This window comes from Bombus impatiens, unplaced genomic scaffold, assembly GCF_000188095.3.
Source record: "Bombus impatiens unplaced genomic scaffold, BIMP_2.2 scf_0010, whole genome shotgun sequence".
Lineage (NCBI taxonomy): Eukaryota > Metazoa > Arthropoda > Insecta > Hymenoptera > Apidae > Bombus > Bombus impatiens.
In genome coordinates this window covers 623,378-640,019 of record NT_176429.1, presented here as the reverse complement: position 1 = coordinate 640,019, position 16,642 = coordinate 623,378, and the positions used below count along the sequence as shown (strand labels likewise).

The window sequence follows — 16,642 nt, the reverse complement described above, 5'->3', positions numbered from 1 at the left end:
AGAAAACTACGACAGTTTCGTTTCAAGATTTTTGCAGTTCAAGAATTGATAATCCTTGTAAATTTGAAACAATGCGATTAATTTCTTCGATTAAAGACACCATACATATACATATTTTGGCGAAACTACGCGCGATTAAAGATTAATCCAGGAAACCAACACTTTCTATGCATCAACCTAACGATATTCCAAAGGTCACCATTTCCTCTACAATCTCGTACGCCTCGCATTCCCTAGGAAATTACCAAAATCGTTCAACCTGAAATTTCTCCAACGATAGTCGACCGACGTCCTATTCGCCTTGAAACTGTTCGCAAACTGTTAAAGAAACAAATCACAAATGCGCCCAGTTCTCTGCCGGTTCGCGTTACTCTGCATCGAAACTTGGAAATACTCTGCGTGAAGAGGGAAAGAGGTGACGATACGGAAGAGGAAAAGGTTAACCGAAGGGAAAGATGTTGGCGAAATGTCAAGAAGTAAATCGTGGCCCACGTGGCATGTTATCGTTGGCTGCGCCTGTTTCGATTCATCCGACGACGATAAACGCGATCGCGAGACATCAACCGGGTTTCCGGTACGGTCGTGCGAATTTTCGGGCCCGGTCGCGTTACAACGCTTGAATTATGCGGCGCGTGGTTATTTTCAGCCGCGGTTCAATGAGAAAACCGGTCTGTAAACGCGGCCCTCGCATTATCCTACGTCGCATCTTATCAAGGTTATACCTCTCACGCGCCTGCTGCTATCGAGCAATAGAATAGAATCGCGAACCGTGTAAGAATCCAACCGGTGTAAACTGTAACAGCGTTTTAGTTCTCCTTTCTTCTAGGTGTTAAGCAGGACAAGGGTAAAAGGTGTTTGTTTTTATCGATTACGTTCGTTGGTCCATCTCGTTTTTTGATATACGATAACCTTTAAATTCGAAGGTAATCCTATGACAGAGCGATCTTTTCGTAGTTAAAGTAATAATTTGAAGTTTTCAAGAATCGAAGATTAATTAACTCTGCGCGGTTCAAGAACTTTGGCGCTCTGTCGCATAATTATTTATCGACTAACAATATCAACGTATTGACTAGTTAGAGGTTATAGATTTCTCTTCTTCTCTTCAGCTTTCACGTACAAAGGATTAAGATCGCGCATCGCTGTACAACCTCGCTACCCTTACGTTTCTAAAATGTAGCCATCCTTTTCTGACTATAAATATTTTTTAACAAAATCGTCGGTAGACTTCTTCTTAAAAGAATGTACAGGAATAAACACGGTGTTTTTTTTATCGACGATGAAAGCTTGCAGATTTTGCCACCAGTGTAGAAACGTATAGGGAAATCTCGCCGTAAAAACGTTAGAGAATTTCTATGGTAAACACTAATTTTCATAGATCTCCCCTCTAATTCTAGATGATTGTACGACCTTGGCGGATATAAAGCAAGAGGAAGCAGTGATTTCACTGATCTCCGTTCTTATTTCTTCGTTAACTGCTCGCTAACTTCCTTCGAGTTACAAAACACTACGCTTCTTTTAATAGCCTCTTTTTTTTTTATCATCTTATCATCAACTAACGACTGCTACGATAACCTCGCTTTCTATCGAAGATCTTGCAATATTTCTCAAGATCTCAAGGTTACATGGTCTTCTTTTGGTGAAACAAACGGATAGATAAAAAGAACAACAAGACGAATTCGATCATACCATAATGCTATATCCTCCGATTTTATTGCAAATTTAACGTTGCCTTTATAACGTTGTGTTTTACGCAGACTTTCAAACATTTTCTTATTACGTCCCTCGATAAAACTGTAGGAAAAATAATACAGTAAATTTTTAATAATCTCGACATCTCCAAATTCATCGTCGGATGCTTTTCATCGTCTATCGTCGAATTAGATGGTAAATATTTTGGATCTCGGCTCAAGGTTTTTTTGTTTTTCTTTTTTTTTTTTTTTGCTGTATGCAACGACTCTGTATGTTTTCAACGAACATTGCTTCAATTCTTATTCGACGAACGATACAGCTCTATGGTTGGGCGTTACAAGCGTAACGAATGGTTAACGACGAGGTTAAAGCGCGAAAATTCTCGGCAAGATTGTTTCGTCTTCGAACAGGGAGCAGTCGTTTTCGATGCTGACTTTTCCGCAATAAAACCGAATGGACGATCGCGCTATTTCGGATCGTCGCGCTATTTTCACGACGACGAGGCTATTTCGACTGTGTGCTGCGACTCCTTCGATGTTGTGTTGTACATTCTTTCGTGTCTGGCCTCGTGTTGATGCTCCTCGAAATCGTTTTCAAGTTTGAGGCCGCGCAGGATGTTGTTCGGCTCGAAAACGATGCATCGAAAATCGATACGATGGGAATAATGGAACAGGATTCTAGAATTTCTTTTTTAAGTAGGATTTTATACTGTTTACGGCGATTAACTCGAAAACAAGAGTAATGAAACAAAATGACGATCATTTCAATTGATAAGATTCCGACGAATTCATAGTTTACGTTAATCGTTATTGATGTAATTGAAATATTTCTATTTCGTGCTTAAATTATAGTCGAATAAATCGTAACTGTATCGCTTTATAACTTACAAATTCCTGGCGCATTTTCTTCGATCTACTTCATCTTTCTATAAATTTTCTTCTATTTTCTAGCTACGCGTATTATATTGGGTTGGCAATTAAGTGATCGCGGATTTTGTCAATACCACCTAATGGCAAAATCCGCGATCACTTAGTCGCCAACTCAATACATCTAGTCCTCTAAGTATTAACACGTTGACTTCAATTTGAAGTTTATTGACTGTGATTCTTGCTTATTGTTCATTCCCACATGACACGTAGTTTAGCTTTCGAAAAATGTTGGAAAAATATGACGATATTCTCTTGAAAAAGTACTTTTTCTAAACTCACGTAATCAAAGTTGAATATGAACGAATGGAGTATGAATTTCATGAAATAATTGTCGTTTCATAGTGGATTATCTACCGATGTTTTGTTAGAAATTCATCGACGATTCTCATACTTTTGAACGCGGATACGCAACATACGTTTATTAAAAAATAAAATTCTTCAACCATTTTATAACGCATTTAATACTTCGTAACGTTACCGTCACGTAGATCAAAATATCGAAAATCTCCTCGAACACGATTGTTTACAGAGTTTAAATCATTCGATTAATTTCCTGGTACGAGCAGCCTCGCGTGAACTTACGTAGCAGTCAACGTGTTGAACAATCATAATTGTTTCATAAAATTCTTTGAATAACAAAACCTTCAAAAATTATAGCACCGAGCATGAGTCCATTGCTTCGTAGAATCAATTTACTGTTTCATCTTTTCCTTATTTTTCTTTTTCTTTCTTTTCCCTTTTTTTTTTTTATACGACTCCAAATCGTTACTATACCTTCTTACTTTCTACTTGTACTTTACCATTCTGGTTTTCGATTGTTTCTATGGGCGGTGTGATGTATAATGCAGATAGAGATGGCAACAAAGTCACAACCGTGGTGGCTACACCTGGTGCTGGTCCAGATCGTCCCCAAGAGATCTCCTATACAGACACTAAAGTAATCGGTAACGGCAGCTTCGGCGTTGTATACCTAGCGAAACTATGTGACACGGAAGAACTGGTCGCCATCAAAAAAGTTCTCCAAGACAAACGATTTAAGGTAAGAGAAATAGAAAATTCCTCGATAAATAATTTCTTAATAATTTCCACACACCTTCAACCTCTAACCGATACGACAAACTAAACGCGTATTAATTGTTGAATTAATAAAAAAATAAATTCGCAGATCCTCTAACGTTTCTCACTACGATTTGCAATTACAAAGTAACGTTCAACTTGAAATTGAAATTCGACCGATAGAAACTAGTCGTCGTTCGTACCTGGATTTAACGATCGGATTGACCAATCTGTATTTTTCTACAGTAAGAAATTAGCAGAAATTATAGTGCAGGGAACGGACGAAGGTCTGGATAGAACGAACAGATTCTTTTTCTGCACGTTGGAAATATATAGGCTGTATGAAGGCTAGAGATCATTTGCCAACGCGTATTATAGTAATTCGTCGATTCGAGGTAGCTCCGATTCGGAAACAGAGGGTCTGCGAAGACAAGCCTATACTTAAAAGTAAATTCTCATTTTTTAATCCTCGAATGCGTTTACAAATTCTGCTGTATCTTTCTATAGTTTTTACCTTTGATCGATAGTCGTAGAGATAAAACGAAAAGGAAGGAAATTGTACGAGTAGAGATAAATTATCGCTGTTCGATGAAATTGTTTAATTCGTCCGATCCGAGACGACCGAATAATATCGTCGTATTTACGTATCGATAAAATTAGATTTATGTTTTGCGAGATTGCAATGTTTGAGAAACGATAATCCACGACCTCAATCTCCGTATTAAATCTCGGGAATGTAACAACAAACGTGCTTAACAACGATTCTAATCGAAGATAAGGGAAACACCGTCGTCGCGACGAAGTAAACACGAACGAGGAACTACGTGAATTAATCGGATTTTCCCTTCCTTTTATTTATAGAACAGGGAGTTACAAATCATGCGGCGTCTCGAGCACTGCAACATTGTAAAACTGAAATACTTCTTCTACTCCAGTGGCGATAAGGTAACTATTTATTAAGATTCTTTTTAACGATAATTCCGTACACTCGATTGAAATTTTGAACGTTGAAGCAATTATTGTTGGACGTACGATCTACTCCATAAGAAAGTGGATTTTTCTTTTCACACAATTTTTTTTATTCGAACGTTTCTTGCGTCACGCAAATTATTTCCCTTGATTCTTTCTCTCTCTCTTTTTTTTTCTTCTTTTTCTTCGATTATACTCACGATATACAGATATTATCTAAAAGTATTTGGATAGTAACAAAATTTAACCGTACAGCGATATATCTGAGTTAATTACGAAAGAATTGAGGAGTACAAAGGAAGAATATGATGTCGTATTTTGTATCTTTCTTTTTTTTTTTTACAGGGAAGCAGTTTTAAAATTCGCTCAATCCCGTGTTATTAAAATTGTCTTTTTTAGACGATTGATCCTCGAAGCTAAACGAGATTTTTTATCCTCTTCAAAATTTTTTAAACATCACGTTAAAATATCGTTTGCTTTAATAATTACGTATAATTTTGTCGAGCATTTCGAGAAAACAAAAAAAAAAAAAAAAGAAAAACAAATTTAATTGATTTTTGAGCCGTAGTTTGCTACTGTTCGAATACTTTTGGAATTAAATGCAGTAGAGCGATACTTCTGATTTCTCTCGAATGATACACAATGATACAAAACGCCAAGTATTCATTGTTAGTTTAATGCATGCGACGTTGTTGTGTTATTTTGTAGAACATCTTAAACGCAACTAATCCAGTTTTTCATGTGGACGTAAGTGAACAAGAGAGTACCCAGTAGTTTTGACGGAGAGGTCCTTTTTTTGAGAGAATTTAGGCAGTTCCGCTTACACGTAGACAGATTAACGACAAAAAAAACGATAACACGTTTTTGTTGTTATGTGTCAGCCGCGAACATCGTAGAACACTAAATACGAAGTCTATAGCCTGAGTCAAAGAACTTCGTTGCTCAAGGCCGCCAGCCCCATCACCAATCATATTGGAAACTCTACCCTCACCCCTACGAATCATAGTTTGGTTCCACGTGTGTTGCACAGTGTCAATTATTTCTGGAATTTTATTTTTTCTAAATAGACTGATTTTATATAGAGATACAGTACGATGCAAACGTTTCAGGCCATCAATGATAGCGAGCTTTATTCAATCATTATATTTATCAATCGTATTTTTAGAAAATATTTACGAGCGAGGAAGGAACATTAGGAAATTAAAAAATTGTGTCCAGTTATTGCCTAAATGTTATAAAACGCGTGTTTAGATAGATTCTAGATGAGCTATCAATCAGAACGGAGTAAACGAAAAATGTGATTTATTTGAAATACTGAAAACAAAATATCGAATAGTAGAAAATAAATTTCAATGATTGTCGAAAAATTATTCGACGAGATCTAAGAAACAGTGAAATACCGTTATTATGTTTTTAAACAAATTACCAGTAATTTTTGAATTGAACGTCTGCTTTATGAAGTAACGACAAATCTAAAGTGACACCGAGAAATAAAAAAACACAAAAAATTGTTGTTCGATGGGTGGCCTAAAACTTTCGCACGGTACTTTATAATCGTTGTTCTTGTTTTTTCCTAACTTTGAGTAGTGGAGTGTATCCTTGAGTGACTATATTTTTGATTCAAGCTGTAGTAGCTAACGCAGCTTGACTAGTTATAGAAAATAATCTTCTGGAGTTGCGTGTGCACGGTTCAAAGGCACTTCGCGTAATTCGTCATGTAAAATTCATGCTGATCGATTTCTACGATGAAACAAGCAACTAAGCCGTGCAAAAGAATTTACTCTCGAGTCGCGTGTGCCTTTGAAACGGTACACTACTTCGTATGTCGATGGTGTAGATTCGTACTAACAAAAGACTTTGCGGATTTCTTTTAGAAGGACGAGGTTTATCTGAACCTAGTGTTGGAATACATACCTGAAACAGTGTATAAAGTCGCTCGGCATTATAACAAAAGCAAGCAAACCATACCGATAAATTTCATTAAGGTAAGCTGAAAATTACAATAATAATCGTTGAACCACTACCGCAAGAGGTTTTATACACGACGTAATAATTTCAAATAGAATACAGCATAATTCTCAATTCGTTGAAAAATAAATAACCAAGACATCTTTAATTCAAGAATATCATTATCTTAATCAACCGTAATATACCAGCTCATACATATAATACGAATTCGTTTCATTCTACAGAACGACGTGTCATAGATTGCAAAATTACTCGATCTTACATAAAATCATATGACATACAATAATTATCCATAATTATCGATAGACGCAATTAAACCGTAGACCAACTAAAGCTTTCCTCGTATTCGATTCATCAGTCGCTATAATCGGAACATTTTCAATTTCACGCATAACATTCTAATATCATTTTTTGTGATATATTTCCAGTTGTACATGTACCAACTGTTCCGCTCTCTGGCATACATCCACTCGCTGGGGATCTGTCACAGGGACATCAAGCCACAAAATCTACTCCTGGACCCAGAATCCGGTGTCTTGAAGCTCTGTGATTTTGGCTCTGCTAAACATCTGGTCAAAGGAGAGCCTAATGTGTCTTACATCTGTAGTCGTTATTATCGCGCACCCGAATTAATCTTTGGTGCTATCGATTATACCACGAAGATTGGTACGATTACTTATGTATTATTTTTATTGTTAACATCATTCGATTCTAGTTAATTCATTGAATGGTGTACTGTAGACTGTTTCATGTGCCTGGCAGAATACCAGTTTCGTTAATTGTAAATAAAAGGTTGTTTAACCTTCTTTGAACGTTCGAATTTTATCAGCTTAAACTACGTACTTGAAGGTATTTTAGTAAATTTTTATAGAATCTCTTACTTGTTCGATACGTACGAAAATCATTCCAAATTTGAAAGATATTGGAGCGTGTAAAAACGTAGGCTATACACGATATGTACAAGCGCGCAAAATATCCAAAGTAAAGCAGATTGCTATAATAGAATTCTGGATATTTGAAAGTTCGAAAGTCACAATGTGGAACGTCAAAACTATCCGACAGCCGCAGCGTGAAACGTTAAAGGCAATGCGTATCGTAACAGAAAATCAAGAAGACGACTTTACCTATATCCGGGATATTGATTAAATAGAAAGGACAGCAGCCAGTCGTTTCCGTAGCCTCGACTCGTACAGATCTAAATACATCGTACGTGTAGAATTGTATAGAATGTATATAGAATGTACGTAGCATGGACAAAGAATCATGCAAGAGGAACAGAATCGACCCCGTAACAGTATTTGCGGTTCTATTTAAGTTCCGTTTTTTTAGTCATGCTTATGAAAGTATAAATTTGCATAAACATCCGCAGTCTATTTATTACGTTAAAGATTGAAAGATTGGCTGGCAATGCGTCAAGGCACTTTACTTATATGAATATGATAAACTAGAAAGAAATATGGCACACAAAATATATATAAAACAAATATAAAATATAAAATACAGGAAAAAGGCGGGACAGAAAATAGAGAGATTTATTCTTTTCTTTCGTTTATATGTCTAATTAAAAAGTTTTATCGCGTTTACAGATGTGTGGAGCGCAGGCTGTGTAGTTGCGGAATTGTTGCTCGGCCAACCGATATTTCCCGGAGATAGTGGCGTGGATCAACTGGTCGAGATCATCAAGGTGCTCGGCACACCTACACGCGACCAGATACGTGAGATGAATCCCAACTATACCGAGTTCAAATTTCCACAGATTAAGGCGCACCCGTGGCAAAAGGTAGCCTATCATCTGATCTACTCGTTGTATTATGCGCCCTTTGTGCGCAATAAGTTAGACTGTCGAGACGGGTTTTCCTGTAGCTCGTCTAATTTCGTAACTGCGTACTGCGTACATGTTTGGCGGTTTCGTGACTAACGGGGGAAACAGATGATCTGGTGTGCTCTGATTTCAATGATTTAGAGAATTTATAAGAATAGTAGGTCTACCGAGAAACAACATCGTTTGCATAGATATTCGGTGATTTGCCAAATGTTATTTTCGTTAGAAATTATATCTCGCAGGAGTAAAGATATTTCAATTTAAAATTGAAATATTTAATGTCTATGGAAACGTAAAACTAGCGTAGAGAAAGAGAAAAACGTAATATCTAAATCAGTGCACGCTCTTCAGATGATCCCTTTGCAAGGGAAACATTATTGTGTTAATAAGGTTTCTTGTGACCACATTGTGTGAAAAAAATTGTAAAGAATAGCGATGGAATCGTTGAAGGGTAAGGTCTTGTTCCGCAGTCTTGTTCCTTCTAACTAACAAATCGTCTCTAATCACATTCATCAACACATGGTTACTCGTGGTTACAGTTTATGCTTCAACGAATGAGTGGACTAAAGTGTTCCACGGAGCACCAAAAGATTAGAGTAAGTGGTCCCCTGTTCAAAAAGCAATGTGTCTTTATCATTTACTGGCTGGCAAATATTCCTTTTTTTTCTCTCTAGCCCGTGATATTACTAACCAGTATAACCAACATTTTCAGCATCTGAAACGGTAAGAAATAAGCTGGATACGATGCTCAGTTACCGCTGTGTCGAACGGAGGACGACGAGCCTCGACGATTGAAAAAAACCACCTTCATTTCGATTCTTCGCATCACAAATCGCTCGACGTGCATCTTTTCTCGAACTCATGTGTAATATCCATTTTTCTATCTCATAATCGTCATCATCATAATCATCATCATCATCATCATCATCATCATCATCATCATCATCATCATCATTATCATCCACGTTACTAACTTTTTAAATAGAAACAGATCTGTTCAAAATCTCGGTGTATCACTTACTCTAATGTTCTGGTGGTGAACAAAAATATTTTTCACTGACTTGAAAATGGTATGCAATTATTCTTTTCTTTTTTTTCCTTTTCTTTCCATTTCATTTCTTTTCTTTTCTCTCTTGTACATCGTAAAGAGCGACAACAGACTGTCTGCGAAACCAACTTACCGTTTGTAAGATCTAAATTTATCATCTCTTTCATTTTCACGCACTGCTTTTGTGCCTACCGAGTATCTTAATGATACGATTTTTATGGATCGTTAATTTCATATATCGAACGATCTTCCTCTGTACGAATTATGTTCTCCCGGAGTAAACACATTTTATTAGAGAACAGATAAAAAGCAGCGAACATCGAATGAATCTGACTTCGCCTCCCGAACGGTCAGCTCCTCGGGTGGATAAACTTTTATACGAGAACAAATACCAAAACCGAAGCGGTTCATCACTACTAATATCGATTGTAATACACCTAATATACACTGATCAGATACGAAACTTCAAACGAACTTATAAGCGGAACCTATTGCTGCCGTTTTTTATTGCTTTGTGGTATAGGATTTCGTTCAGTTTGTATTGCTATGCTATTTCTTATGGTGGAGGTGAAAAGTTTTTTTTAAGTCAAGGCTACTTCCTGATCATCCACTTTTTCGCTATAAATCTCTCATAAAAATATACATTTGCACGAACACGCACAATCTAATAGCGAGTATATCGAGACTACGTAACCCTGAACAGACGAACAAAATTTCTTGCCTCTACTGTAAAATCCTCGCTACTGTAAAAAGTGGGCAAATCCCGAGGAATAATTTTTTCTTTCTTAACGAACCTTCGTCCAGTAACAGAAATTAACATCGAGAAACAAGATCATCTTGAGATTTCTCCTTGTTAGCCACAGATTAACCACGAAAATTTTACCAGGACAGATCGAAACTAATGACGACGATGATTACAGGTGTTCAGGGCACGCACACCCCCGGAAGCGATGGAGTTGGTCGCTGGACTTTTGGAGTACACGCCATCCGGCCGGATCACACCGTTGGAAGCGTGCGCTCATCCGTTTTTCGACGAACTTCGGGAACAGGGGACGCGATTACCAAATGGGCGAGAGCTTCCCCCTTTGTTTAACTTTACAGAGTACGAGCTACGAATTCAACCGTCGCTAAACTCGATCCTAAAACCGAAGTACATGCAGACTTCGGAAAATCCTGGAGGCCAGTCGGAACCGGTCGCGGGGAGTAGCGGTAACTCTAGTGATAATAACGTGAACACCAACACGCTGTCCTCTTCAAAGAACACAGACCCCGGCCAGTCGAACATGGCTTAAGCTGCTTTCTATTTTTAACGTTTAATTAAACAACAAACGATAGAAAACACGGCGAGAGAGTGAGAAAGAGAGAGGGAGAGGGAGAAAGGGAAAGAGAGAATGAGAGAAGGAGAAAAAGAGAGATATAACGATAGAAGGAGAGGGAGCGAGAGTGAAAAAGAAAGGAAAAGCCAAGAATTCGCGTGTTAGAAACTAGCCTTAAAAGAAACGAAAAAAGAAAAAAATTCAAGTACGGTATAGCAAGGACGAAAAAAAAAGAATAGAAGAAAGATTGATATTCTTCTGAGGAGGATGTCCATAGACGATATAACATACACATAACACAAAGAATCCCCAATTGTAAATTTTTTTGAACTCTATGCAAATGGCGATACCAGTGTGGTATTTTAAGCTTTGTTCGCTTGAAACACGAACGACGAAATATTATAGGATTATTGAATAAAGAAGATGAATAGTTCCCCTCTTTATAACAATTTTGCCTGAGGACACCTCGAATTTTGAGTGGCGTGTGCGAACGCTTGATTGCCACCTTATTGCCAAAAACAGCATAACAAACAATTCAATTCAATGTATATATATGTTATAGGAACTGGCTCGTAACCTCTTTTAATTGATAATTGCTATAAACAAAGAAAGAAAGAAACAAAACAACAAAAAAAAAAAAGAAAGATAATAACGAACGCGAACTTTTTCTAGTTGAAGACAAACCAAACGATGTGTAATCTATGATACACTATGTCTAGTAGCGCGTTACGTTGCTTGCCTCGTCGTCATCTCATAATTCGACAACACACACACGCGCACACACACACACACAAACAGATACACGATCATCGCGATTATTAAAGAGATACAAGAGCCACCTGCCTTTTGACACGGGCTTCGACAAATTTTAGTGATTCAAGGAGAAAGAGATCGCTAGATTCTCAGCTTTCGCGAAGAACAGTATGGATAGGAACCGAGACTCGGACGTTTCCTCTTGAATGCGTAACAACGAACTGGAAAAAGGGAAATGACGATTACAATACTTATCATTATATCGTATTAAAGAACACGCTTGTTACATAGATAATATTCTTATTGTGTTCAAGATTCAAGCGCCGATCGATGCTGTCGCAACTGATAGGGAAATTTTCACGCGGAGAATGTCACGATTGAACACCAAACACACACACATAAACACACACGTTAGTAATTTGCGTGCACAATCTCTATTTATCGTAAGACGAATTTCCGCGACGTGAGACATGCTGCGTATACCAGCACAATTAGCAGATGAAAAAGGAGAAAAATATGTCGGAATACGATCCTCTATTCAATGAATGAATCAACTCGATTTAATCGTCGCGCGTTTATCATTATATATTTCTGTCGTTGGTCTTACCGAACCCTCGGCTTCACCGAGCGATACTTTTCACCAGACGCGACAAAGCTCTGCGCATCAGAGAGCGATTTTCTTTTTAAATGGCCACAAGTTGTTTTTTCTTACGCCTGAAGTGCTTTAGTTTTTCGACAAATTTCGAATGTCCTCTTCTTTTTTCTGTATCAGCGTGCGAACGACAGACGGATAAAAATGTAAGAACAAGATTTGTAAGCAAATTATGAAGTTATCCTTTCGTGCGCATTACTATGCATACTTTATATGCCCGCGATAGAGAAAGCGCAGTCGTACGAGGCCTCTGAATTTCTTCGATCGAGATTGTTGAACCTTTTTTAATATCTAGATCGCTGTCTCGTCTATGGTAGCCTTGGAGAATTGTAAGATGAAAGAAGAGGTGTACGAAGGAAATTTGTGCATTTTGCGTGATGAATTTCAATTCTGCGGAACGGTAACAAAACGAAAGAAAAGAACCCCTGAACCCTTCCGGGCATGTCGCGCGTGACCTAGCCGCCATTTTGCACGTTTCTACATATCATATCGCGCCGCAAGAAATCAGAAAAGAGAGGCTGCCGATGAAAGTCCATACCGAACGATCATTTAGTTCCTTTCTTTTTTCTTTTTTTTTTTCCTTTTAAAGAGAGGGAAAAGACGAACGTTGATTAAAAGAACAGGGATAACGAAAAAGAAAGAAAGAAAATAGAATGGTAGCAGAGTGAGAACGTGGGTGGAAGTATGAGTGGGAGAGTGAAAGGGACAGCAAGCGAGTGAGAATGGGAGAGAAAGAGAAATGCTAAGACATTTGTTTCAGAGTTTTAATGAACGTTGATATGATGTAGATTACGTTTTTAAACAATTAACACGGACAGTTTCTTTCATTACTAGCTGAACAGTTAGGTGAATTTATCGATTTCGTTTTTCCTCTAGTCTAAACGAAAACGGAGGGAAGTACATGAGATTTTTGATACACGATCATGAAAATTACGAAGACGAGTCTTTGCGTTCTGACGACCGAAGGATAATTTCTCGTTTTTGCGTTGAAAAAGAAAAAACAGGATGTTCGGATACGTGTCGATCGTGGCACTTTTAATAATGGTGGTATCTTTCCAGCACTTACTCGTACATAAATCCATACGTATTAAGTATATGCTAACGTAATGGTCGCCTCTTCGTTTTTTGTTTAAAATTATACAATGTATTATTTAAATAATTATATAACGATTCGTTTCTTTCAAAGTTTATGAACTTCGATCTTTGATCACAAAAAATTCCAAGCGTACATTGGAGATTCCATAGGCGTCGCCATTAGTTTTGCGTTTGCTTAATAATCGAGCCATCATTTTTTCGCCGTGAGACAACGGATCCCTTGAAAGAAACATTAGGCAAGCTATATAGCTGTCGAGGACACTTCAGAGAAGCTCGAACAGATTACATAAGCATGCGATATAGTTTTCATATATGATTGCAAAGAAGAAATATGTAATTATTGTAGATTTAAATTATTTATATGTTCAGGCAGCAGCTGGCTTGATGTATCTTCGTTCTCCTTGTCAACCGACATCTTGAAAAAAAGGAGACGCGATATCCGTGCGTAAAAACAAGAGGAAGAGTTATCGACCGAACAGGTTCAAACGGAGATTATTAATTTTGATCTTCCCGACTGATGAGAAACCGAAAAATGGTCACGAATCTAACTGTGAAAGGTAGAACAAAATAAAATAGATAAAGAGGAAACAAGAGTAAAAAAGACGAATGTGAAAAATTCATGGACAACCTGAAGTATAAATTGTTGGTTAATTGTCGTGATTATTCGATTAATAAAGAAATTCATCGATTTAGTTCTAATCCAGTCTTTCACGTGTTCTGCGATTTTGCGTGCTTTGAACATTATTTTGTTACCAGTTAGAGAAGGCAGAAAGTTGATTCATAGTCTGAGAAGAAGGAAGATATGATTATCGTGATATGAGAATCGTATATGATTAAAGGGATGAAATCCACGTTAAATTAGGTGAATTAAATTGTATTCCGTGCAATTACTAGCGAATGGACACCGACATTTCCTTATTTTGCCTCTTTTTTTTTTTTTTTTTTTGCTTCTTTCGAGAGACTCTAGCGTTATTCGATTACAAACATACACGCAAACATACATTACACAAACATTTGCAAAATGTAGGGAAATCATCAGGTGAGGGAAGAGCCCATGTAAAATACTGAAAGTCTATATATATAAATACTTACATATATGTGTGTGTATATAATATACATATACATACGTATAGGTATATACATATGATACGTGCATACGATTCAATTACGTATATGTGTGTACATCTATATAAATATGTAGATTAATTTTTAACGATAGCAGTTAACGATATTGCTGCATTGTTGTAAAGAGAGAAAGACGAGCTGAATGGAAGATGCGCGTGAGAGTGTGAAAGAGATGGGAGCAAATGAAAGTGACATGGAGGGAAACGCGATTTAGACGGAGAGAAAGGGAAAAAAAATGATTAATTGACTCTTCGAGAACAACTATATTCGTCGTTTGCCTGACATTTTCATCACCGTTACCACTACAGAGACCACCAGTTTTTTGTTCTTTTCTTTGTCTTCTTATTACTATCATCATGTCGCACCGTTTCGAATCACCTAGTAAATAAATTGTAATAATTGTGTAAAGAAAACAAATTAATAAAGTAATTTAATATGTATATATATGCATATATGTATGCGTGTGTGGTGTGCATATGTATATACGTGAGAAAAAGGGAGCGAGAGAGAAAGAGAAAAAAAAAGAAGTTAACTCGCAAAAGGTATACGTATATTTAATCGCTGCTGTACCGATCGAGCGAGATTTAGCGATGGCTTTCTGTCGCGTTAATTAAAGCCACGAATCAAATATTTTGCGTTCGATTCGATGCTTTGGACGAATCACAAATATCATAAATCTATGATATCCTTATCAAGTGTCTCTGTGGAACAGAAATGATTATTTGATCATGTATGAAGAATTAGAAACCTCATTTGAGAACCACTGAGCTTCGAACATGGAATTAGAGATTATCGTCATGGGCTATCCCTGATGCTCCAGTAGCTACTTCTATTTGCAAAAAAAAAAGAAAAGGCTACTGTCTTTTCGCTGATTCCACGGAAATTCCAAGATGGACCATTAATCGTTCGTATTATTCACGAGAAACAAAAAAAATTAAGTCGAGAATTCTATTCGAATTGCACGTTTTGAACGATCGTGGCTAAAGTAGCGTAGTTAAGCACTGTATATGTCCGATATTGTACGCTTGATGAACAGCAAACGCTTGAATTGCGATGAATTGTAGTTTATTGTTACGATTAGACTGCGGATTTTTATGCATTCCTACAGAGTTTTAAAGATACAAAGAGATGCACAGAATGCATATAATGTACCGAAATATATAAAGCATTCAAAGTAGTAAACTCGTTGTAATTTTTAATGGGTAAAACGAATCTCTATTTAAGTTTTATTCTTTTATTTGTGTCCACGAAAAAGAAAACAAGCTTGCATAAAAGTTGCAGTCTAGTTACGATCATTTCCGATTTCGTACCGTTTCGTTTTAGTTCTTCGTATCGTACGAACTATGACGGTGGTGAGTAATCGTTTGAAAAGCAAAACGAGGGGAAGAAACTCTGTATCTGTAAATTCATTTCACTGCGGAGTGTATATATATATACATATATATATATGTGTGTGTGTATATATGTATATGTGTATATATATATATATATATATATATATTACGATATTTTTAAGAACAAGTATGTTTTTAAATTATAATAGTGATTAATTTAATACGAAATTCGTCAATAAATAAACGAATTATATTTGCTTCCGTTTTCGATTGGTTCGAGTGGATGGTAAACAAAAAAAAAAAAAAAAAATATCTGTATTCTTTTTTTACGAGTAATTTCGTTTCTACACGAATGTAAAGTTTGAACGAACGACGCAATAAAAATTTCGTATTAAACTTCACGTGTTATAGGCTCAATGTTATCAGTACTCTTTGTAATCCTGGGAAACTAATCTCATTTTCTAACGTGTCTCTTACGTTTATCGTGTAACATGTTCTTTCGTTACAAATAATTACAAGTCGAATTAAAATGGCAAACAGCTGTACGATATAATTTCCGATTATTAACAATCTCATTGATAAACGTGGCACCATCGTTCGAACATTTCATCGAATCTATTTACGAGTATTTTTTATTAGTGAGCATTTTCTCGTATGATTTCCGATACATGCGACTAATTTAAGAGGCTGATCAACTAATTTACACGATTCCAAAATCCAAATTCCAATATTTGGTCGGTTCTGTAATATCTTTGAAGAAACGACTAAGTTGTACCTATCACGCTCTAACAGGAAAATAGTCTATCGCAAGATCCGAGCTTGTACTTCATTCTAAACGACAACTGTTCTAGACGTTCCACTTTCTTCTGGTCCATCTTCGAAACGT

General features: G+C 36.8%; 1 protein-coding gene across 10 annotated transcripts in view; it reads left to right on the top strand.

The window, feature by feature from the left end:
* Positions 1–16,301, top strand: part of LOC100747625 (glycogen synthase kinase-3 beta) — a 64,437-nt gene extending 48,136 nt beyond the window's left edge. For 6 of the 10 annotated variants that reach the window (XM_012389636.3, XM_003484400.4, XM_024367641.2 and 3 more), the window contains 7 exons: positions 3,467–3,657; positions 4,536–4,619; positions 5,352–5,390; positions 6,518–6,628; positions 7,040–7,277; positions 8,198–8,391; positions 10,402–16,301. In XM_012389636.3, the coding sequence (XP_012245059.1) occupies positions 3,467–3,657; positions 4,536–4,619; positions 5,352–5,390; positions 6,518–6,628; positions 7,040–7,277; positions 8,198–8,391; positions 10,402–10,773 (1,229 nt within the window). In that variant the 3' untranslated portion in view covers positions 10,774–16,301. Of the gene's footprint in view, positions 1–3,445; positions 3,658–4,535; positions 4,620–5,351; positions 5,391–6,517; positions 6,629–7,039; positions 7,278–8,197; positions 8,392–10,401 lie in introns of all 10 variants that reach the window. The other 4 variants (XM_012389574.3, XM_012389432.3, XM_012389692.3 and 1 more) reach the window with 2 other exon arrangements.
* Positions 16,302–16,642: the final 341 nt, after the last annotated feature.